Raw genomic sequence first — 23,035 nt, 5'->3', positions numbered from 1 at the left:
AACATCGAGGCCAGACTGACATTTGCCAGAGATAAAGTTGACAAAGACCAGGACTTCTGGAATAATGTTCTTTGGACAGATGAGTCCAAAATTGAATTATTTGGACACAACAGCAGAGGACATGTTTGGCGTAAACCAAACACAGCATTCCAAGAAAAGAACCTCATACCAACTGTGAAGCATGGAGGTGGAAGTGTCATGGTTTGGGGCTGCTTTGCTGCAGCAGGACCTGGTCAGCTCACCATCATAGAATCCACGATGAATTCTACTGTGTATCAGAAGGTGCTTGAAGAACATGTGAGACCATCAGTTAGAAAATTAAAGCTGAAGCGGAACTGGACCATGCAACATGACAATGACCCAAAACATACTAGTAAATCAACCAAAGATTGGCTGAAAAAGAAGAAATGGAGAGTCCTGGAATGGCCAAGTCAAAGTCCAGATTTGAATCCCATTGAGATGCTGTGGGGTGACTTGAAAAGGGCTGTACGTGCAAGAAACCCCTCAAACATCTCACAGCTGAAAAAGTTCTGCATTGAGGAGTGGGGTAAAATTTCCTCAGACCGATGTCGAAGACTGGTAGATGGCTACAAGAACCGTCTCACTGCAGTTATTTCAGCCAAAGGAGGTAACACTCGCTATTAGGGGCAAGGGTGTCCTATCTTTTTCCTCAGTTAGAATAGGCATTTTTGTAGAATGACATTTACAGAAGATCTTGAAAAGACTTTTCTTCAGTTTTCTTTGTTTAGTTGGATTACTTTAATCTCTCTGTATTGTTGAAACGGAGATGAAATAACCTTTTATTAAAAATGTTACAAAAAACCACATGCTTTCAAAGGGTGTCCTAATTTTTTCACATGACTGTATGTTTGTCTTTACAGCATGAGACTAACAGCCAAGTGGATAATAACATTTTCAATAGATGGTACCGCAAAAACCGAACGGATATGGAAGACATACAAAGTACGTTCCATATGTGTTCCGTTTTTTTTTTTTTTTGTGGACCCATTGACTTGAATGGAGTCACGGAACGTGATTTGTGGGCAATAATAGGACATGTTCTATCTTTTAACGGAACGGAAATACGGAAACGGAATGCACACGGAGACACTTCAGTTTTTTTTGCTGACCTATTGAAATGAATGGTTCAGTATAAGTAACGCATACTAAGCTAAAAAAACTGCCAGTATACTGAACGCAAAAAACGTTTAAGCCCTTAATGAGATTTTTTCATTTTTTTCCTGTGTTGCTGCAGCTTTCTTTCAGCACCACTATCAGCTCTTGTGGGGTCTCATGGTCCGTCATTATATTATGGATCTATATTGCACTGAGCCTCCATGTGAATGTGGCACTGCACTTTTTTTTGCTATTACTACTGATATTTCTCAGCCTAAGCGAAAAAAGTAATATTTCTGTAAACCCTGATGTGCCCGTACATGTCTGGACCAACAAAGATCCAGAGATTGGGGCCTTTTGGACTTCACATGCCCAATGCTTTTGTTCTTATGAAAGATGCCGGATGTGTAGCACTGCAGGTTTGGCAGGAATGATCGTGGCCAGCAGCTACCTAAGATTACATTCACATCTGCTTTGGAGGCCACACACTCACGTTTTTTTATGTAGTTTCTGATCTAGGGTCAGGAGTGGATAATAAAAGGAAAGAAAGTGTAAATGACGGATACTTCCACTGTAGGTTTAGTTGGCAAAACTGGTTTAATGGCAAAGATGGAGAAAATGTACATGGTATATGAGAGGACAGAATGGATAAACATAGATCTCCAGTAGTATTGAATAATTATTACACATAGTTTGAAGTATGAAGTCCTAAAACATAACATATGTAGGTCAGTAGGAACCGATCCTATAGAACAAAAGTAAAAAGAGTTAAAAAGGGTCCAGCTCTCGTGATTCTCCCGGTCAGAAGAAGTAGAGTAAGGGCGGTGGGGACACGCAGCTAAGTCTTCCAGGTACTAAAGCAAGTATTTAGAGAGATGGGAAATACTGTAAGTTAGGGGAGTTGGCACCGTTTACCAGGGGTTCCATATTTACGAGCAACGTTCCCTGGTATCATTGAAAGTGGCACATAATTTTTCGTATAAGGCAATGCGGTTGACTCTGAGGATAACCGCTGATACTGAAAGAGAGGGAAACCTCCATCGGGACACCACATGAATCCTTGTAGAAGCTTCTAAGCAGTTTTGTTGAATGTTTGCAGTTTAAGGCCTAGCAGATATACAGGTGCCGACTAAATCCACTGTAGGTGTTGGATCCAAAAACTGCTTCAAAAAAACTATATTTGTGGCTGCACCCTTACGGTAGGTTCACATGGCAGATCTTGCTTCTGCCAAATCTGCTGCATATTCTGCAGCAGAAACCGCCACAGTTTCTGCTGAGGTTTTCCACTTTGAATGCTGCGGACCTGATAGCAGCTTAGCCCTATTGAATGGAGCTAGACCACGAACGGACAACCGCCATAGCTTCTAGCGGCGTCAGTAGCAGCGAAGTGGATGGGATTTTACGATATCTAATTTCCACACTGCAGTCGTAATTTCCACACTGCATGATGGATTCTACACATAGATTGATATGCGGTGTGGATTTTAAATTCGCAACTACATATTAATATATCTTGCAGATATCTGCAGCGTATTTCACCCTTTTACAGTGCACAAAATCGATACCAAAATATGCACTATTATTATTATGGAAAATCCACAGCAGACTCGCCAATGTGGACATAGCCTTACCTCTGCTCATGACTCAATTTCTGTGAGTTTGCCGTTGTGGATTTTATTTTCAGCAGTTGTCATTCTCACTTTTCAGCAGTAGTCATTCTCACTTTTCAGCAGTTGTCATTCTCACTTTTCAGCAGTTGTCATTCTCACTTTTCAGCAGTTGTCATTCTCACTTTTCAGCAGTTGTCATTCTCACTTTTCAGCAGTTGTCATTCTCACTTTTCAGCAGTTGTCATTCTCACTTTTCAGCAGTTGTCATTCTCACTTTTCAGCAGTTGTCATTCTCACTTTTCAGCAGTTGTCATTCTCACTTTTCAGCAGTTGTCATTCTCACTTTTCAGCAGTTGTCATTCTCACTTTTCAGCAGTTGTCATTCTCACTTTTCAGCAGTTGTCATTAGCAGGCTACAGATTGAATCAGCAGCGGAAATTGACCTGTGATGCAGATTTTAAATCTGCATGTCAATTTATGCTGTGGCTTTCCATTGAGGATTTCACCCACTGCAGTGCATACGGAAATCTGCGTCATCAGTAGCATTTCCACAGCATAAAGTGTTTTTCCGTGTGGATATTTTCGTACAGTGCGGTTGTAACTGCATTCATACCCGTTAACTCGGGGGTCCTGGAATATGAAACATTGTTTGGTGGAGCACATGGAATAATTTGGTCACTGATGGTTTTCTTTTACTGTTCTTCAAGACACATTTTTCTTTCTGAAGAGCACCAAGAATCCTATAAAACATGTAATACATCCCAATTTAACTCAATAAATTCTCCCTCAGTTATATGGAATTAGGTTGTGTTCACACTACTGTCAGAGGCTCCAGTGGTTTGGAACCTCAATCCCTGTTCTGTCAGATTAGACAGGAAGGATAGCACAGCATGCAGCACTATTCCCAGGGGAACGACCGGCACGCTTACGACCCCCGTGGATCTGGCGCTTCTGTCAATTTTTCAGTGTTTTGGAATCCATGGCATCGGTGTGAACAGAGCCTATTAACCATTGCAGTTTTTCTACAACCAATGCCACACATTTTTTAGTCTGTGCTCACACACGAACCAGACCAGTCAGTCACACAGGTTAGAGCCAGTATTGTGAATTCCCTTATTGTGGAGCTGTCTTTCCATTGTTTCCCTGTCCTTTGTCAGATACTTTTTCTAGTAGTCCAGGCAGAATTGGATTAACCCCTTAGTGACGACCAATACACCTTTTTACGGCAGTCATTAAGGGGCTTTAGGCTGGGCCACTGCCTTTTAACGGGTCTGCCATGCAGTGGGACAGCAGAAGCGCTGATCCGGGCCGTTTATCCCCTATAGACTGCGGCATCTAAGCTGTTAGAGGGAGCAGACTCCCTAATGAAGGCCCAGGCCTACCTTTAGCATATTACTAGCGGCACAGCCTGCTCATGAATGTCAGTATAGCACTGACAGAATAATATACATTGCATAAGCAATGCACTGTATTATAGAAGTGATTAAAAGATTGCCTATCAAAGTCCCCTTTTTTATTAAATACCGTATCCTGTACAGTGAATGTCGCAAAAAAAAAAAAAAAAGCCAGATTTGCTGGTTTTTGTTTGTTTGCCACCAAAAAGGTGTTATTAGAGATGAGTGAATTTCATATTTTGAAATTCTTAAACGCTTCGTTTGGTTGTAAAAGCAGAATTGCGTTATGGATTCCATTGCCACGGACCATAATGCAATTCTATGACAGAATGCCTTTAGAGGCATTCTGTTATTGATTCCGTCATAATAGAAGTCTATGGCCTGCATAACGGATCCGTCCCGTTTCAGTTATGCAGGAGAGGACTCCAGCATAATGGAAACGGGACGGATCGATTATGCAGGCCATAGACTTCTATTATGACGGAATGAATAACAGAATGCCTCTAAAGGCATTCTGTCATAAAATTGTGTTATGGTCCGTGGTAACGGAATCCATAACGCAATTCTGCTTTTACCACCAAACGAAGCGTGAACGAATTTCATAACCTGAAATTTGCTCATCTCTAGTTATGATACCAATAAAAACTACAAGTTGTCCTGCAAAATCAAGCGCTCACACAGCTCCGTAGAAAGAGATTGGGATTCGCGTCCCCACCCATCCGTTGGTTGAACTCTATGGACTTTTATGTCTTTTTTTAACTGTATCAACTATGTAACTGTTATGGGTTTTGGGACTCGGAGAAGCAAATACATTTTTTTAAGGGTTTTTATTGTGCAAAGTTTTTTTTTTTTTTTTTTTACATTTTACTATGTATTTGCTATCTCTGCTATTTATTTACTGTTACAGAAAATAGTTATTTATGCTGCAAAATGTATAACTTGAAAACTCAATGGGGGTATTACTGTTTTCTCATTCCCCCCTCCCCTCTAGAAATAGTTAATAAAAGTTAACCAGTAGGTTATTTGTACCACAAAATGGTGCCATTAAAAACTACAACTTGTCCCGCAAAAACAAGCCCAAGGCTACATTGATGCAAAAACCTAAGTTATAGATATTAGAATGAGACAAGAAAAAAAATAGCTTGGTCACAACAGGGTTAATAGATCATTAAAATTTTCCTGTGACAAAGCTGTGCTGAAATACAGAGTGGAATTTGGCAGCGATCTGCCAGTGCACAGCGTGGGAACGGGGAGCAGATCCAGACTCTTAGCGCCAATACTAATGTAGTATATGCATAGCGTTGCCAAAAATCTAAGATGACCTATGGCCTCTTCTGTCATTTCGCCAGATTTCTGCTTTAGACTTTTTCACCGTGCTGAACATATGAACACTGCAAGAAATAATGTATATTGTGTAGTATGTTCTTGACGTTACAATATCTGCCTGAATGATGCTCTTTTGCTGTCATGTTCAGTGTAGATGGTGAATACATACCAGAGGTGAACACGCCTAATGCGTACCTACATGCAGCTTTGGTCAGGGCAGGTCAGACACTGCCAGTGTGACAGGACTCCCTGCAGTGAGTGGGGAATCCAGGCCCATGTTTTGGATAGTTCCTCTGGTCTTCTCCTTTTAGTATGTGTTAGTCTGCCTTGCTATAAATACACTGCTCTACATTCCAGTGGCTGCTCCTACTGGGAGCTCTGCGCTTACTGCCTGACCAAGTACACGCGTCCCATTACTGCCTCAGCAACTTGTACAGGGGCTAAAGGTGGCTGGAATGGCCAATTTCAGCCAAGTGTCATTCGAAAAATTAGCGCAAACAATCGTTTCCCAATAGGCCATGCAGGAGAAACTGTTGTAGGATGAATTTGCCATGTAGTATTCAGTGAACAGAACTGACGTTTTTCTAACTTTGTAATTTCTTGTATTCTGGGTAGAATAATTTAGCATGTATCCACTGGATCCTTGATAAATGCTAGATCAATAGGGGCCTGACCACTGAGACCCAGCTCCAACTGGTCACCAAAACAGGGGTTCAAGGTCCCCCACTCTCGCCTCCCCTTCTCCAGCCGCACATTGTATGGCAGTGACAGAAACTGCTGAGCACTTGGCTTTTCCATCAGTGGCGACGCCACAGATTTTGAAGGGTGCAGCTCGGTAAAGAGGCGGAGGTGCACACAGATCTGATATGGCCCCCAAGATAAAACTTGCCATTAGTCCAGGGCTCGACAAATCCTAAGCGCCAGGTCGCCATGGCGACTACGAATTTTGTCCTGGCGCCTGGGTATTTGCCCCTGCTTGAAAATAGGCCCAGCACACCAGCAGCTGGGCGCAGCCACTGGAGTGTTAGGACCGCGAGCAAAACTTTTTTTTTTATCGCGTGTGCCCAGGCTCGGACTGCCACCCTGCCCGGACCCCTCAGCTTTCGGCTCCATTGTGGTTTGGCCACTCTCTCTCGCCGTCTAGCGGTCGCAGCGCGCTGAAGTCACCGCGCGTCATCTCCAGGGTAGTTGAAAATGGCGTAGCCTTTACCGGAGTCCGGCCGGCAGACATCGGAGCCCGTGTCCCGGTGAGAGGGCCTCGGCGGGGGAAGATTAGTTAGTGCAGGGGAGGCAGAGCGGGAGCAAAGGTAGCGGCGCTGCACTCGCTGACAAGTAGAAGGAAGACAATCGGCCCATCATATACAGCAGGGGACATGATCGGGCAGCGCAACATCCCAGGGCACCAAGTGCTGCCAGGTCCCTGCACGGCCGGCTCTGCGGCGGTAAATGATGTGCTCTGCACTTATCCGCCAGGCTCAAAGTTTGTAATGTCTGCCTGCTACGGCCATGAACCCAGCGGGGAGCTGCATGCCTGCTGCCGTCATTAGGCCGGAGCTCCTGCTAGCCAGAACTGGTGCCCATTCCTGCACCGTGCTCCATTCCTGCAGTTACCATGCGGCCATTTCTTAGTTCTATCCCTTTCTAGGAAAGCTGGATGACAGCCTGTATACCACACAGAAAGCCGGGTGGCAGCCCATAGGAGAGCTGTGTGGTATACAGGCTGTCTGTCACCCAGCTTTCCTGGTCTGCTGAGGAGAATATATCTCAGTATAGGAACATTTAGATACGTTATTATATGATTTACCCATTCGGGAGTCTTGGAAAGCCGGGTTGCAGCTCCTATGAGAACTAAGACTACTGAATGGCCAAATCATCTAATGACTTTTCTATATGTTCCCATAACGAGATATATTCTCCTCAGGAAAGCTGGGTGACAGGCTGTATACCACACAGGTCTCCTAGGAGCTGCCATAAGACTCCTGAATGGCTCAATCATCTGATAACTTCTCTATATGTTCTCCTCAGGACTAGGAGACCAGGAAAGCTTGGTGACAACCCATGAGAGAGCTGGAAGGCCCCTCAGTATTCCTAGGGTAATTCCAATGGAAATATTTTCCACAGAGGATTGCCTGTTGTGGATTTTTATCAAACTCTACATGTAGTGTGTGGAATTCAGCCACGATCAGTTATACATGGTGAAATCCTATATTACCACAGTGCGGATTTGAAATGTGGACAGTACGTTCATTTCCGTGTGGATTTTATGAAGTGTGAGGATTTTTGGTAAAATCTTATCCATTTTGCTGGTATTTGCTGCAATACGCTGAGGATTTCATAGCTGCAGTTCTATGAGATGAATGAGCCCGGACCAAACATCCTGGGGAAGGGATCTCAGTTCTGTCAGCTGCAGCACAGGGATTATACACACAGCGACGTCACAGCGCAGGGATTATACACACAGTGACGTCACAGTACACTGATAAAAACTGAAGAGATGCTGCACACAGTGACGTCACAGTACACTGATAATAAACAATGCCCATGTTGTTTGGTTCTAGACTTCTTTATATATTATTTTAAGAGGTGTTATTTTTGTCGCTGAAAATAAGGCTTTATAAGGTAAAAAAAAAAGTCTCCTAACTTTTTTAGCTGGCTCCTAGATTCCAAGGAAATTTGTCTGGAAAATTCTGGCACACATTACCCAACTTCTATGTCAATGCTTCATACATGTATAGCGCTCATTCTGACTACCATATTTCCCAATGTATTTACACTAGACAACTGGCATCAATACATTGATAAATCTCCCCTGTGCTGCACTAAATCGCACCTTCTGTACATAAAGTATTTTATAAAACTGGCTGCCTGCAGCCACCACTAGGTGGAGCTCATTGCAATGGAATTTATACAGTTACTATCTCTTTACTCTGAGTTCTCGTAGTGGTGGCTCATGGAAAATGCTTTGAATTTATGTTGAGAATAGAAATTCAAAGTTCAGCACCCCTCACCCCCTGCTTAGGGTATAAAATGATTCAGTATTATGCCTCATTCAAACATCATCATCATCATCATCAGTGTTCGGTCAGTAATTTCCATGAGTGATTTTGAGCCAAAACCAGGTACTCTAAACACAGAACAGGTGCCGGTCTTTCCTTTATACCTCATGTCTGTGGAGGCTCCAATCCTGGTTTTGGCTCACAATGACTGATGGAAAATACTGACCAAAACACTGACGCGTGAATGAGGCTTTACTCAAAAAAAAAAACAACAAAAAAAACGGTCCTGGGAAGTGACTCTTGTTTTTAGGACCATTGCAGTGCATGATAATTTATGACCTTTCTAGAATATGATTACCATGCTATTTCACTTTACATATTTGAATGTATTTCTGTGGAATCTGTTTGCAGCTGAGCGGGCTCTGGACACCATGAACTTCGATGTGATCAAAGGAAAACCTATTCGGATTATGTGGTCCCAGCGTGACCCATCTCTTAGGAAGTCAGGAGTGGGCAATGTCTTCATAAAGAATCTCGACAAATCAATTGACAACAAAGCACTTTATGACACCTTTTCTGCATTTGGCAACATTCTTTCCTGTAAGGTACGTTTAGCACCCTCTTGTAGTATAGCTTGGGTTTTTAAGTTCTGAAGCCCAGAGTAAGTTTTTGATGGGTGTCTCCTACAGGTGGTGTGTGATGAGAATGGCTCCAAGGGATATGCTTTTGTGCACTTTGAAACACAAGATGCTGCGGATAGAGCCATAGAGAAGATGAACGGCATGCTGCTCAACGACCGCAAAGTGTGAGGAAGAATAGCTGTATGGCACTGAGAATGTGTGGTGAAATGAAGGCTAGAGGCTGGGATTGGAACAGGGCATATATTTTATGCTGCGCCAATTCTGTTAGAATAGGGATTTTTACAGGCAACAAAGCAAGAGCATGTAGCAACGCTCGTTACACAGCTCAAAGGCAGGAATATGGTATATATTAGAAAAATGAGCCCTCTCCCTATTAGTTTTTTTGCTAATAGTATAGAATGTAGGGCTGCAACGATTAATCGACGTTATCGATAATATACGATAACTGGATTCGTTATCAACTAATCAACTTATCGAATAATCGGCCGATTGGGTGGGTCCTTGAACTTTAAGTCACTGCATCTTTATTACCTTACATTGAAGCTCCAGTAACAGGCAGAGCGGGTGGCGGCGTAACGTCACTTACTCACGTGATGCGCATGCTCCACCTACTTCATTCATAAAGTGGGCGGAGCAGGCGCGTCACGTGAGTAAGTGACGTTATGTCGCCGCCCGCTCTGCCTGTTACTGGAGCTTCATTGTAAGGTAATAAAGATGCAGTGATTTAAAGTAAAAGTTACTGGCGGTTAAGGAATGCTGCTGTGAGTGGCGGGGCCAGGGCTGTTATGGGGAGGGGGATCTGTGGATGGCACTGTTATGGGGAAGGGGGGATCTGTGGATGACACTGTTATGGGAAGGGGGATCTGTGGATGACACATAGCATATAGATCCCCCCCCCCCCCCCAATAGCATGGTCATCCACAGGTCCCCCTCCCCATAACAGTGCCATCCACAGATCCCCTCCATAACAGTGCCATCCACAGATCCCCTCCATAACAGTGCCATCCACAGATCCCCTCCATAACAGTGCCATCCACAGATCCCCTCCATAACAGTGCCATCCACAGATCCCCTCCATAACAGTGCCATCCACAGATCCCCCTCCATAACAGTGCCATCCACAGATCCCCCTCCATAACAGTGCCATCCACAGATCCCCCTCCATAACAGTGCCATCCACAGATCCCCCTCCATAACAGTGCCATCCACAGATCCCCCTCCATAACAGTGCCATCCACAGATCCCCCTCCATAACAGTGCCATCCACAGATCCCCCTCCATAACAGTGCCATCCACAGATCCCCCTCCATAACAGTGCCATCCACAGATCCCCCTCCATAACAGTGCCATCCACAGATCCCCCTCCATAACAGTGCCATCCACAGATCCCCTCCATAACAGTGCCATCCACAGATCCCCCTCCATAACAGTGCCATCCACAGATCCCCCTCCATAACAGTGCCATCCACAGATCCCCCTCCATAACAGTGCCATCCACAGATCCCCCTCCATAACAGTGCCATCCACAGATCCCCCTCCATAACAGTGCCATCCACAGATCCCCCTCCATAACAGTGCCATCCACAGATCCCCCTCCATAACAGTGCCATCCACAGATCCCCCTCCATAACAGTGCCATCCACAGATCCCCCTCCATAACAGTGCCATCCACAGATCCCCCTCCATAACAGTGCCATCCACAGATCCCCCTCCATAACAGTGCCATCCACAGATCCCCCTCCATAACAGTGCCATCCACAGATCCCCCTCCATAACAGTGCCATCCACAGATCCCCCTCCATAACAGTGCCATCCACAGATCCCCCTCCATAACAGTGCCATCCACAGATCCCCCTCCATAACAGTGCCATCCACAGATCCCCCTCCATAACAGTGCCATCCACAGATGCCCTCCATAACAGTGCCATCCACAGATGCCCTCCATAACAGTGCCATCCACAGATGCCCTCCATAACAGTGCCATCCACAGATGCCCTCATAACAGTGCCATCCACAGATTCCCCCCCTCCCCTTATAACTGTCATCCACAGATTCCACCCCCCCCCCCATAACAGTGCCATCCGCAATTTGTTTTAATATGGCCTTTGAACATAATTTTTAAAGTAAAATCATATCCCTTTTTTGTCTTTTTGGTGTTTTTTCCCGATTAATCGATGAAATTATTGACAACTAATCGATTATTCAAATAATCGTTAGCTGCAGCCCTAATAGAATGCCTTTAACCTCTTGGCAGCCATTGAACGTACATTGATTGCCAGGGAATGTATAGAGCGGGCTCGGGAGCAGATCCCACTCCATATGGTGGATGCCTCTGGCCGGGCCTAATAGCATACTAGTAAAATTGCTATTCATAGCCATACAGAAGAATGAGGAGAGAGAAGCATTCGCAGAGGACGGAATTGAGATGGGCCTATAGACTTCCATTGAGCCCATTTGCTGCAGCAATGAGAGAGAGCATGATATGTGCACACCTCTCTCTCCTCTTTCTAGCTATTGGTGCGGGTCTGTGCTCAGACCCCCACCGATCAAAATCTTTGGTATACCTCTGTGGCATATCAAAAGTTTTAAAAGTTCCTAAAGACTGGCCTTCACCATCGTATCGACCCCTGCCGATAAGATAGTGACGGCCAGTCCTGAGGATAGTCAATCACTTGTAAAGCTAGTATTACAGTAGCAGATCAGCCAGGAGATTGTCAGGAGGGAAGCGTTCCTTCCCAGCGATCGCTTGCTTGTCAGTTGAGGAGGCCACTGTTATTACATGCAGCAATCTCCTCCTCAGTATGGGGAGAAACGATAGCTAATACCATCACTCGTCCCCATACTGAATCATTGTTTGCCGGCAGCAGATTGTGATTAGACACCCTGATCTGTTGCTGGAAAACAATGATTTTTAAATGTGCTGAAATATTGTGATTTCCCGATGACTTTTGCTCGTTCATTGGGTAATTGGCAGCAGTATTACACTGCCAGATCATCGCTAACGAGCATTACTATGCTTATGTTAGCGATGATCTGCACGATCTACTGCTAGTGAAATATAAGCTTGAAGGGTTGGGCATCCTCTTGAAAGGGTTAGGCCTCTTTCACACGACAGTATGGCTTTTTCAGTGTTTTGCAGTCCGTTTTTCACTGCTCTGTTGCGTTTTTTGTTTCTGTTCCGTTCCGTTTTTCCGTATGGCATATACAGTAATTGCATAGAAAAAATTGGGCTGGGCATAACATTTTCAATAGATGGTTCCACAAAAACTGATACGGACGTTTTTTTTGCGGACCCATTGACTTGAATAAAGCCACGGAACGTGATTTGCGGGCAATAAGAGGACTTGTTCTATCTTTTAAAGGAATGGAAATATGGAAACGGAATGCATACGAAGTACATTCATTATTTTTTTGTGGAACCATTGAAATGAATGGTTCCATATATGGACCGTATACGGAACGCAAAAAACAACCCGCAAACTGGGAAAAAAAAAATCGCTTGTGTGAAAGAGGCCTTAAGGAGATCATCAAGGTTGTAGTAAAGAAAGCTTCATTAACAAAGTGACAAGAATTAAAGACATCTTAAAGAGGACCTGTTACCGCTCCTGACATGTCTGTTTTAATAGCTTGATGCATTCCTCAATGCTGGAGCATCTATTCTTATGGCTCCATGTTGTGCCATTCCTTTATTATTTGTACTAGAAGTTATGAATGAATTGCTAGCAGTCTGCAGTAAGGGTACAGAGGCCTCATTCTGAACATAGGAGTAGTTCCCAGAGGTGGACATTAGCATCAATATCTCAGATGGGACTATCTCTTTAATTCACCAAATCTGCATGGTTTCTTCACTCTACGGGTGCTTCAGGTGTTGTCTATAGTGCTTTCTGGTATAAGGCAGACTGTAGATTGCTTGCATGTATCTTACCTCCACACCACTGTGTATATACATGTTTGGCTGCAAAGTTGTATGGTCACTAGACATAACCTGCAGCACTGTCATCATCTTTGAAGAAGCATTATATTTTTGCTGTTTGTCCATTTTATATAGCTTTATTAAACAGGATAGCGAGCATTTCTTGCTTTGACAGACTAGGCGTGACTATTTTATGGTACTCTGTTTTATTCTAATGGCTGCTATGTAGTCCTACCACTGCTTGAGAATAATCCCACTGAGAGGACTGAAATGTCGCATGATACCGGGTGAATAAACGCACACGGAAGTGCCTCAGAGTTTCTTTATTTTTTGTATTTTGGGGATTAAGGGATCGCCCTTCAGCCGCTGGCACTCGAGCATTCGCTTGATTTACAACAGTGCTTCCTGATTTATTTATTCTTGCTATGTAGTCCTACATTTTTCCTACAGGGGAAGGCCTCTTTCACACTACCGTTTTTTTTTTTTCCGTTTTGCGGTCCGTTTTTTGCGTTCCGTATACGGAACCATTCATTTCAATGGTTCCGCTAAAAAACGGAATGTGTTCCGTATGCATTCCGTTTCCGTATTTCCGTTTTTCCGTTCCGTTGAAAAGATAGAACATGTCCTATATTTGGCCGCAAATCACGGTCCGTGGCTCCATTCAAGTCAATGGGTCCGCAAAAAAACGGAACACATACGGAAATGCATCCGTATGTCTTCCGTATCCGTTCCGTTTTTTGCGGAACCATCTATTGAAAATGTTATGCCCAGCCCAATTTTTTCTATGTAATTACTGTATACTGTATATGCCATACGGAAAAACGGAATGGAAACGGAACCACAACGGAAGCAAAAAACAGAACAACGGATCCGTGAAAAACGGAACGCAAAACACTGAATTCAACATACTGTAGTGTTAAAGAGGCCGAAAAGTGTGGCCACCAGCAGCTTCCCTTTGTGATCTCACCTAATTTAAAAACTTTAATTTGAAGTGGGGGGTAACCCATTTAATGGCATCCTAATACAACCTAATTGTTATCTTTGCTCTGCAGGTTTGTTGGTCGTTTTAAATGCAGAAGGGAGAGGGAAGCAGAACTTGGAGCTAAAGCCAAAGAATTCACCAACGTTTACATCAAGAACTTTGGGGAAGATATGGATGATGAACGACTGAAGGAGACCTTCGGCAAATACGGTAACTGCGTGAGATTCTGATTCCATCAAGTGACCACTTGCTTCTGGCTTAGTGTGTGCCGTGGATAACTTCGTGAGCTCCTTGGCTCTGCCCATGCATGTGGGTTCTGGTTTCACGCGTATGCCGTGGTTAACCTAATGAGATCTGGCTCTGCTCCCGCATGTGGGCGCCTGGTATCAAGCCTGTGCCGTGCACCTGCATGCTGTGACCCTGTGACCTTTGTGGTTAACTGGTGTCTCTTGGCTGCAGGGAAGACTCTGAGCGTTAAGGTGATGACTGACCCGAGTGGCAAGTCCAAAGGGTTTGGCTTTGTCAGCTTTGAAAAACATGAAGATGCCAATAAGGTAAGAGCTCCCCTGGAGGACCAGGCAGACAAAGAATGTCTGCAGGGGAGAGCCAGGTACTCGGGAGCTCTAACGAAAATGTCCAAATGTGGGGTAAACAAAATGCAAAGTTATAATATTCCCTAAAAGTCTTATTTTTAATAGGCTGTAGATGACATGAACGGAAGGGACATCAATGGAAAAGTGATGTTTGTTGGCAGAGCACAAAAAAAGGTTGAGCGCCAAGCAGAGCTGAAAAGGCGGTTTGAACAGTTAAAGCAAGAGCGGATTAGTCGCTATCAGGTATGCATTTAATTTATTAAAAATGACATGGTAGAATTTTTGTATGATCCCTAAACAAGGGAGCTCACCATGTCTGCAATGCTCCAGGTCTTGGCATGTAGTCTAGGGGTAAAAGAATGAGGAGACATCATTTATGGTGGTATTTGAGTTTTTCTCGAGGCAGCATGTTGGCTCAGTGGTGAGCGCTGGTGCCTTGCAGCTTTGACAGCACAGTCACTTCTCACCTAAAGTCATCATTTCCACAGAAGTCACTCTCATCATCCTCTACACTGTCACTTGAAAGTTGCTTGCAGAGGAATGAAATCCCGACTCCCGTGGCACAGGACACTAAAGTCTCTCTGCTGGGCGCTAGACAAGCTAATCAGCAGCAGGCTCTGCAAGCACTGCTAATGCTGATTGGCCAGCCCAGCACCCAGCAGCGAGACAACATAGAGCACTAGTCGGGACTCCAGCGGGTGCAGCGCTAGCTACTGATGATGTGCTGAGGAAGCAGGGAGCTGGAAAACAGAGACAGAGCCTCGGACAGGGACTCAAGACAGGAGCAAGAATTAAGTGTAAATAGGAGGTGAGGCCTTTTGTCCAAGACAGGGCCCCCTTCCTCCAGGGGCCCCATAGCAACTGCATGGTCTGCCTCCGTTGGAGGTACACCGCTGACTGTACCTGTAGAATGTATATAAGGTCCCATGCACCACTGATCACCACTTGTGCGCAGTACTGGAGGCCATATCTCCAGAAGGATATAGATACTCTAGAGAGAGTTCAGAGAGGAGCTACTAAACTAGTACATGGATTGCAGGATAAAACTTACCAGGAAAGGTTAAAGGACCTTAACATGTATAGCTTGGAAGAAAGAAGAGACAGAGGGGATATGATAGAAACTTTTAAATACATAAAGGGAATCAACTCGGTAAAGGAGGAGAGCATTTTTAAAAGAAGAAAAACTACCACAAGAGGACACAGTTTTAAATTAGAGGGGCAAAGGTTTAAAAGTAATATAAGGAAGTATTACTTTACTGAGAGAGTAGTGGATGCATGGAATAACCTTCCTGCAGAAGTGGTAGCTGCAAATACAGTGAAGGAGTTTAAGCATGCATGGGATAGGCATAAGGCTATCCTTCATATAAGATAGGACCAGGGACTATTCATAGGATTCAGATATATTGGGCAGACTAGATGGGCCAAGTGGTTCTTATCTGCCGACACATTCTATGTTTCTATATGATCACGAGAACTGGATCCTGTGTCCCCTATGAAAGAGTGGCAGGTCGAGCGTGCACATAGTTACTCTCTTCATTCTCCATGGGACCGCTGGAGACACCCGAGTACAATGCTCAGCTATTTCCAGAAGTTCCATAGACATTAAATGAAGCAGAAGGGAACATGGTTGACCTACTATTCCATTTCTTTGGGGATGCAGGATCCCCATCAATCCCCACCGATCAGATTCTTATCCCGTAGGTAGGGGATAAAAAAAATAAACTGATCTGTAAAACTAAAAAAAAGGCCATCACTATCTGATCATAAGGGGTCTGACACCCTACACCCCCATTGAGTTAACTATGAAGATTCATAAAGAGGCTCAGACACACCACTACTTAATATACACTGACTTCTTTATTAACTGCAGGGTATCATATGTACAGTAGATGTTCTCATTAGAAGTCAGGACACTGGTCTTAAATGTGGCCCTGTTGATGATGGGCCTTTGACTCATGAAGAGTCAGGCCTTCAGCACTCAGGAGAGGAAAAACCCTCAGTGAAGGAAACCTCTAGGGAACCATGGCTGAAGGACTGCCCTTCCCATAGGCGGTGGAGGAAAATGATGGCACGTGACAAAGACTAGATTTTTCCTTGAATCAATGGTGAATGTCAAGTACGTTGACTTCTGCAGAGACCAAGCCTGGAATCTGCCTTTTGATGCAGCAGGAAACTCACTTCTTTGGTAAATACATCTTTCTGCGGAAAGTTTGGTGATTGTCAAGTCCAGTGGTGAATGCAGAGACCAACCCTGGAATCTGCCTTTGATGCAGCAGGAAACTCCGTTCTTTAGTGAATACTTCTGACTGCAGAAATTCCAGAGGGTGAGTGCAGAGACCGAGCCTGGAATCTGCTTCTTGCTGAAGTGCAGGTAATCTGATCCTGACGCAGTGGCCACCATGTCACTGACTTGTGGTCATCAGCTCCAGCTGTATCCCGGATTCATTGCAGGGACACAGTGAGACCCCCGCACTGATCTGCAGATGCAAAAAATATAACTAATTATGGCTGAACATGGAGCAGTGAAAAATTACATATAAGTGAGACACAATTTACTCCCAGTCCCTGTGATTTATTGTAATCCCGTTAACTTTATTAAACTTGGGCAAATGATTCTAACAGCGATACCAACGCTTGTCAATGTCATTGACTGTTATAGCTGTTATTCTTGTTCTGGGACCCACTGCTGTATCCAACATACACAAAATACACCTTATAATTGTGGGCTGATTTATTTTCAGATATTTTTTTTATAGGGTTTGAAGCTCAGTTTTCGTGATGCAAATCGCCAAAACCCCTGCTTTCTTACACACTTCCATAGTTAAAATTCCGTGAGCCATTGCTCAAGGTGATCTACATATCAAGGTCAATGGTAGCTCCCCCTAGTGGTAACTGCAGGCACTTAGAAGTTTATCATAGTTATATGCCATGTATCATGCGTTTTTGGATGATTTTCCACTAATGGCTAAATTATTCTGTGACATCATTCTGGTGTCTCCAGAACTCGGCATAATGTCTGTTATTATTATGAGCTCCTGTCATAAATCACATTACATTTTATGACTCCTGTAACAAGGATCTTACCTTATTTAGGGATTTTGTTGGTTCTTAAGACCAATACCTTCTAGCAGGAGTCACTGGTGAAGATCAGGAGATGGTTTATTCTGCGCCTCATTTTGTCTCAGACCTCTGGTAATCCGATCTACGGCAATTGACTTCTTAACCCCAGACAGTTTTCATTTCCAGTGGTGACCAGTAGATACCACTGTGTCCAAGTTATACAGAATACACCATAAATATCAAGAAGCAGAATAATCACAAATCATCAATATACCCAAAGAAGATACAAGGTCTTCTCATGGATGTGGTCTCTATCATCTGATGGTCTGACACATTTTTCCGGGACACAACTGCCTGATAATCAGGTCTCTACTGTCTAAGTTAAAATAATAAATTAGGATACCCCCTCATTAATAGGTATAACTAAAGTCACAGCAAAGTTATGGGGCCCATAGGCTAAAAGGCCTATGTTTGTGTGATTATCCCGAACCTTTGGTGGTTGTCTAAGTACTTAATACACATACATATATTATCACATGAGAAGACATTATTAAAATCAGTACATGAAGATGATGAAACTTAGAAAAGTCACTGGTTACTTACCGATGTCATCAAGTCTGTGGGTTCTAGACCTGTACCATGGGTCGGCGGTTGTAATCTGGGGTTGGGTGGAGACTGCAGTTTTGGTGATGTAGAGGATCCAGGTCTGTTTCGGTAATATCAGGCTTATGGTTAGGGCGATCTCTTGGCCCATCATAGACTCGAAATATCATGAAAGACATGGAGTCGATAATTGACCTTTTTGGGAAAGCCTGTGATCCTGCCATTCTGCAGGCAGGATATTAGATGGTTTCTCATCACGTTGTCCTGGAAGATCGCTGTGGATTCACCGTCATCTGCCAGAAACTAAAAGGCAAATGCTATGGCGAACACCCCACAGTCATAGGTGTTTCTCGTGCATGGCATTGGGGGACACAGCACCATGGGTATATGTCCAACTACCACTAGGAGGCACTAGACACAAAAAGTGTTGGCTCCTCCCAGGTGGGCTATACCCTCTCCACAGGCACGCGGCTATTCAGTTTTAGTCTAGTGTCCGTAGGAGGCAGACCTGTCCTGCTTTTTTGCAGGTTCTGCTGTTTATTTTTATTCTTTTTCTTTTTTTTTTCTCTCTTCCGCAGGTCGGTTTTTTTCCACCGTTATACCTGCTGCAGGCTGGGGCTCCATCTTGTTCCACTTTAGTTGCCCCCCCTGCGGGCGCGTACTTCGGTACCATCGCCGGTCACCCAGTCCCCACGGACTGCATCCGCAGTGGCTTGCCGGCATTCCCACGGTTCCCGTGTTGAGTCTGCCGAAGGGGTGACCGTGCTGCGCCCGAAGACATCGGATGGTGAGTATATCGGATGGTGAGTATACTCCCCTGTCCCTGTGTCCCTGCCCCAGGGTTAGGTTCCCTTCTGTGGCCAGGGGGATGGGATCCACCTTAGCTGGGGGTCCTGGGGAGCCTCTTCTTTCCTCCTAGCCAACCCCCCCCCTCCCTCCTGGGGGGGTTTATATTCATGGTTTTTCCTCCCTTCTTTTCCCCCTCGGTTGGTCTTTTCTCTCCTCCCTGGCCACACAGTCTCTCCCTGGCTTCCCCGCTACTTTAGTCCCCGGCTTCTGCCGGGACTAGGCCTCATCTTCTATGGCCTGTCCCCGGCTCCCAGGTGCTCCGTTTGCCCTGATCTGCCTATCCCCAGGTGTCGCTTCCCCCCCCCCTACCCTACTCACCTATTTTTATGGTCCGGTGGGCCCTCTGTCGGCCGCGGTTCACCCCGCCCCCCTTGCTCCATTCCCGGCCGCCTCATAAATCGAGGCCCCGGCTTTTGGGCCTGCTAGGCCGCAATCTTCCCGGCCCCTCCCCCTTGCTTCCCGGGCTTTTCTGAGCCCCGCCCGGCCCTCGGGAGGAGCTATCTCCTCTCCCTTTCCTGGGCTAACGTGTTTTTTCTGTTGGAGGGGGTGGTTAACCCCTCGATTGCTTCATGTCCCCTGCAGCCCTACTGACCACCTCTTTTTAGGGAACAAGCTGCTGCTGCACCTCTTTGGGGGAACACTGCGTCCGGGTCAGGATAGACAGCCTCTGCTGGCTGCTTTTTGAGCATCTCTTCTCCCAACAGCTCCTCGGTCGCCACGTGTTTTCACGTGCGTTCGCTGTCTACAATGGCTGCCATGTGGTCAGCCTGTCCCTGCTGGTGTGCAGTACCTCTTCCCAGATCCCATTGTTTTCCCTGAACAATCTTTTTGTGTAGGTTCCCCATGAATGGGTCCCTCCGTGTCAATGCCATGGGAACCTTGGCCGACTCTCCCTAGCAGTGTCGCTGGCACGCTACCAACCCATATTGCGGCCACCTCTGCCCTCCAGGGTCCTCCCTGCAGATGGGGCATGCTCAGTTAGGGGTACCTGCACCCGGGTTCGGCGAGGGGTAGCTCACAGTACACCCTCGGGTGGTCTCAACGGGGTCCCACCCCTCCTCGGCATCCTCGGATCCCCCCCAGGACAGGCCTGAGGCTGGTGACGAATCCTTCCTGTCACCCCATCCGTTGCCTCTGGGGACACCTCTGCACCGATTCCCTCGGAACAGAGCATCAGGCGGTCTTCCTCCATATAGAAGCCCTCTGGGAGGTCAAGACTACGTGCACAGAGGAACCTCTCCTACCTAAATAGGGTTGGTATCACCTCTAGTGGATTTTCGGATGGTGCTCCCCTGACCGCACAGGTATTCAACCGCACAGGTAAGGCAGCCGTCCCCGTGTTTAGCATACTGAGTCACCTACCCGGTGTCTGATACGTACGCCTTCTCCTTAACAGGGTGGTTCCTGCACCACTGCCATAGGCTGTCCCTGACAAGCCTTCCTGGTTCCCCTATACCAGGGGTTATCCTCTACACATTTGAGAGTGTTTCCGTGGGGTCCCCATCCTGGTGTTGGTGTTCGCCACTCTACCTCATTGCAGGGAGTTCCTGTTCTGGGCAAGCGGTTAGCTCGGCTATCGCCTCCTGTAGGTTGGTGAGTTCAGGGCAATTGTACAGCCGCCTTGCCCCTTTGCTTAGGTAGTGTACCTACAGAAGCCATTACTCCTGGCTGGCTCTATGGTGTTCCATACAGCACTATTCTCCCTTCCGGGTGAGATATACAGGCCGCTTCAATTGCCGTTGCAATTGCACCTGTCTGTTCCCAGCCACTTTGCTCCTGTCATAGGTGGAGTACCTACACCATCTCCTGATGCTGTAGCCGATTCCCCTGGCTGGCGCTATGGTGTTCCATGCGACACTATTTCTCCCTTCCTGGCGAGAGATACAGGCTGCCTTTAATTGCCGCTGCAATTGCGCCTGTCTGTTCCCAGCCAATTTGCTCCCTTCACAGGTAGAGTACCTACGCCATCTCCGGTGCTGTAGCCGATACCCCTGGCGGGCTCTGTTGTGTTCCATGCGGCAACATTTCTCCCTACGGGCGGAATGTAGAGGCCACTTTCAATTGCCTTAGAATTGCCCCTGTCCGGTTCAGTTACCTGTCTGTTCCCTGCTGCCTTGATCCCTTAACAGGTGGAGTACCTGAGCCATCTCCGGATGCGGTAGCCGTTCCTCCTGTCCGGCTTTATGGTGTTCCATGTGGCATTTTCTTTCCTTACAGGACGAGATATTGAGGCCTCCTCCAATTGCCGTGGCCATTGCACCTACCTCATCATAGTGTGCACCAAACGGCCATCTTACTCCCTTCATGGGTAGAGTCCCTGAACCGTCTCCGATGCTGCAGCCGTTCAAGCTGTCTGGCTTCTAGGGTGTACTATGCGGCCCTGTTTCTGTTGCCATTGCACCTACCTGATTGTGGTGTGCACCTGTCTTGTTCTTTGTGGTACCGTGCGGCCCTACTGGGTTCCATTCTTAACGCGGTTGCTGTTGCACCTCTCTGGGTCTAGGGTGCACCATGCGGCCACATTGCTTCGATCTTAAATGTAGTTCCTCTAACACAGCCATATTTCTACTTTACAGGTTGTGTACCTGTACCCTCCGAATGCTGTCTCATTCCCAGATGCTGTGGCTATGTTTCCACTCTCCTTAGTTGGCAACATGCAGCCACTTTACCCATATTTTAGGCGTGTGTTTGTAGTACCCCAAGCGCTGGGCCCTGTGGTGCGGTCTGTAGCTCAGACAGTTTCTGTATTACTGGGTGTTTTCTGCCCACGAGTTCTAATCTGTGCTGCGGTTGTTGGTTCCATCCATTTGGTTCTTCCATACATCTGCCACTCCTTTACTGTCGCGCTCATTGGTCTCCTTGTACCTCTAAAGGCACTGTCTGCACCAGGCCCCCTTCGTTCAGCATGTGCATGGTTACCATGTCTGGCAGGTGTGGGCCAGCCCAACCCCCACCTTGTCGGTCTACTGCTACTTCTGGTAGCTCCAGTATATGACCGATCTGTCTGATCCGGCGGGTGGTCCTCATTCAACCACGCTCCCTACTCCGTGGCCAGGTGGTTGTTGGCCTTTGTGCTGTAGTTGCTCTTGCCTTCTCTTTACGGTACTACGGTATGCTGTGCTCCGCGTTACCCCATGTTATAGGGGAGTACTCGCGTTGTTTCCTAATTGCTGAGCGGCCCATTCCTGGTGAAGTACAAGGATCTCCACTGGATCTTCTACCTTGTTTGGACACGTAGCTGGCGGCATCGGCCGCGGTTGCGGTTTTCTGTCATCGCTGGATGTCCGCCACACGGAATCCTTCTGGGTCCACGGCTTTTATCATTGCTGGACGTCCTCCCTGACGGGTCAAGGACAGGACCTCTGAGCGCCACACACACCTGTCTGAATTTTCAGCTGATTGCACTGGTATCGGACAGGGCCCCGTAGTTCCTTCTGGGTCCAGGTGTTTTCGGTATTCCCTTGTTTTTTCTGCTTAGTTGTGCTACATGGCGAAAGGGCAGTCCTCTTGGACCTTGCCGTCGTCTGCACCTGTCTGGTACTTTCTCCCCCCTGGAAGTTTTCTGTATGCCGGTCGCAGCTGGTTTCTACATTTCTATGTAGGCTACCCCGGTTTTTTCATGGCGACTTCTGCATTCCTTATGCATATGGATGTCTGTCGTTTTGTGGTACATCCCGAGCTGCTGTTCTTGCCCTCTCTGGGACAATGTTTAAGGTTTGCTGGTCAATATTCTTGGTACGGCTAGTTGTCCATGGCCAATGCCCCTTCCCCTATGGTGGTTTCTTTTCGCCTTTCCTGGATATTCTGGCTTGCTCCTGGTTCCTTGTGAGCCCATACTGGGTACTCCTTTCGGGAGTCCCTGTTCATTTGAGGTCCTCTTTGGATTTGTGTCTCTTTTTTTCCATCCTCCCACGTCAAGTACCTGGTATTGAGTGGTTTAGTGCTGCGGTTT

The 23,035-nt window shown here is 46.2% G+C and overlaps 1 protein-coding gene across 3 annotated transcripts in view; it reads left to right on the top strand.

The window, feature by feature from the left end:
• PABPC4 (poly(A) binding protein cytoplasmic 4) overlaps nucleotides 1-23,035 on the top strand; it is a 69,086-nt gene that overhangs the window by 8,317 nt on the left and 37,734 nt on the right. For 2 of the 3 annotated variants that reach the window (XR_006388279.1, XM_044286357.1), the window contains exons 2-6: nucleotides 8,854-9,047; nucleotides 9,132-9,247; nucleotides 14,049-14,188; nucleotides 14,438-14,532; nucleotides 14,677-14,814. Coding sequence is in view for 2 of the 3 variants with exons in the window: in XM_044286357.1 (XP_044142292.1) it covers nucleotides 8,854-9,047; nucleotides 9,132-9,247; nucleotides 14,049-14,188; nucleotides 14,438-14,532; nucleotides 14,677-14,814 (683 nt within the window). In the remaining variant the exon portion in view is untranslated. Of the gene's footprint in view, nucleotides 1-8,853; nucleotides 9,048-9,131; nucleotides 9,248-14,048; nucleotides 14,189-14,437; nucleotides 14,533-14,676; nucleotides 14,815-23,035 lie in introns of those variants that run through there. The other variant, XM_044286358.1, reaches the window with a different exon arrangement.

The sequence above is a fragment of the Bufo gargarizans genome, chromosome 3 (assembly GCF_014858855.1).
Source record: "Bufo gargarizans isolate SCDJY-AF-19 chromosome 3, ASM1485885v1, whole genome shotgun sequence".
Taxonomy (NCBI): Eukaryota; Metazoa; Chordata; class Amphibia; order Anura; family Bufonidae; genus Bufo; species Bufo gargarizans.
This window is presented reverse-complemented; position numbering and strand designations above follow the sequence as displayed.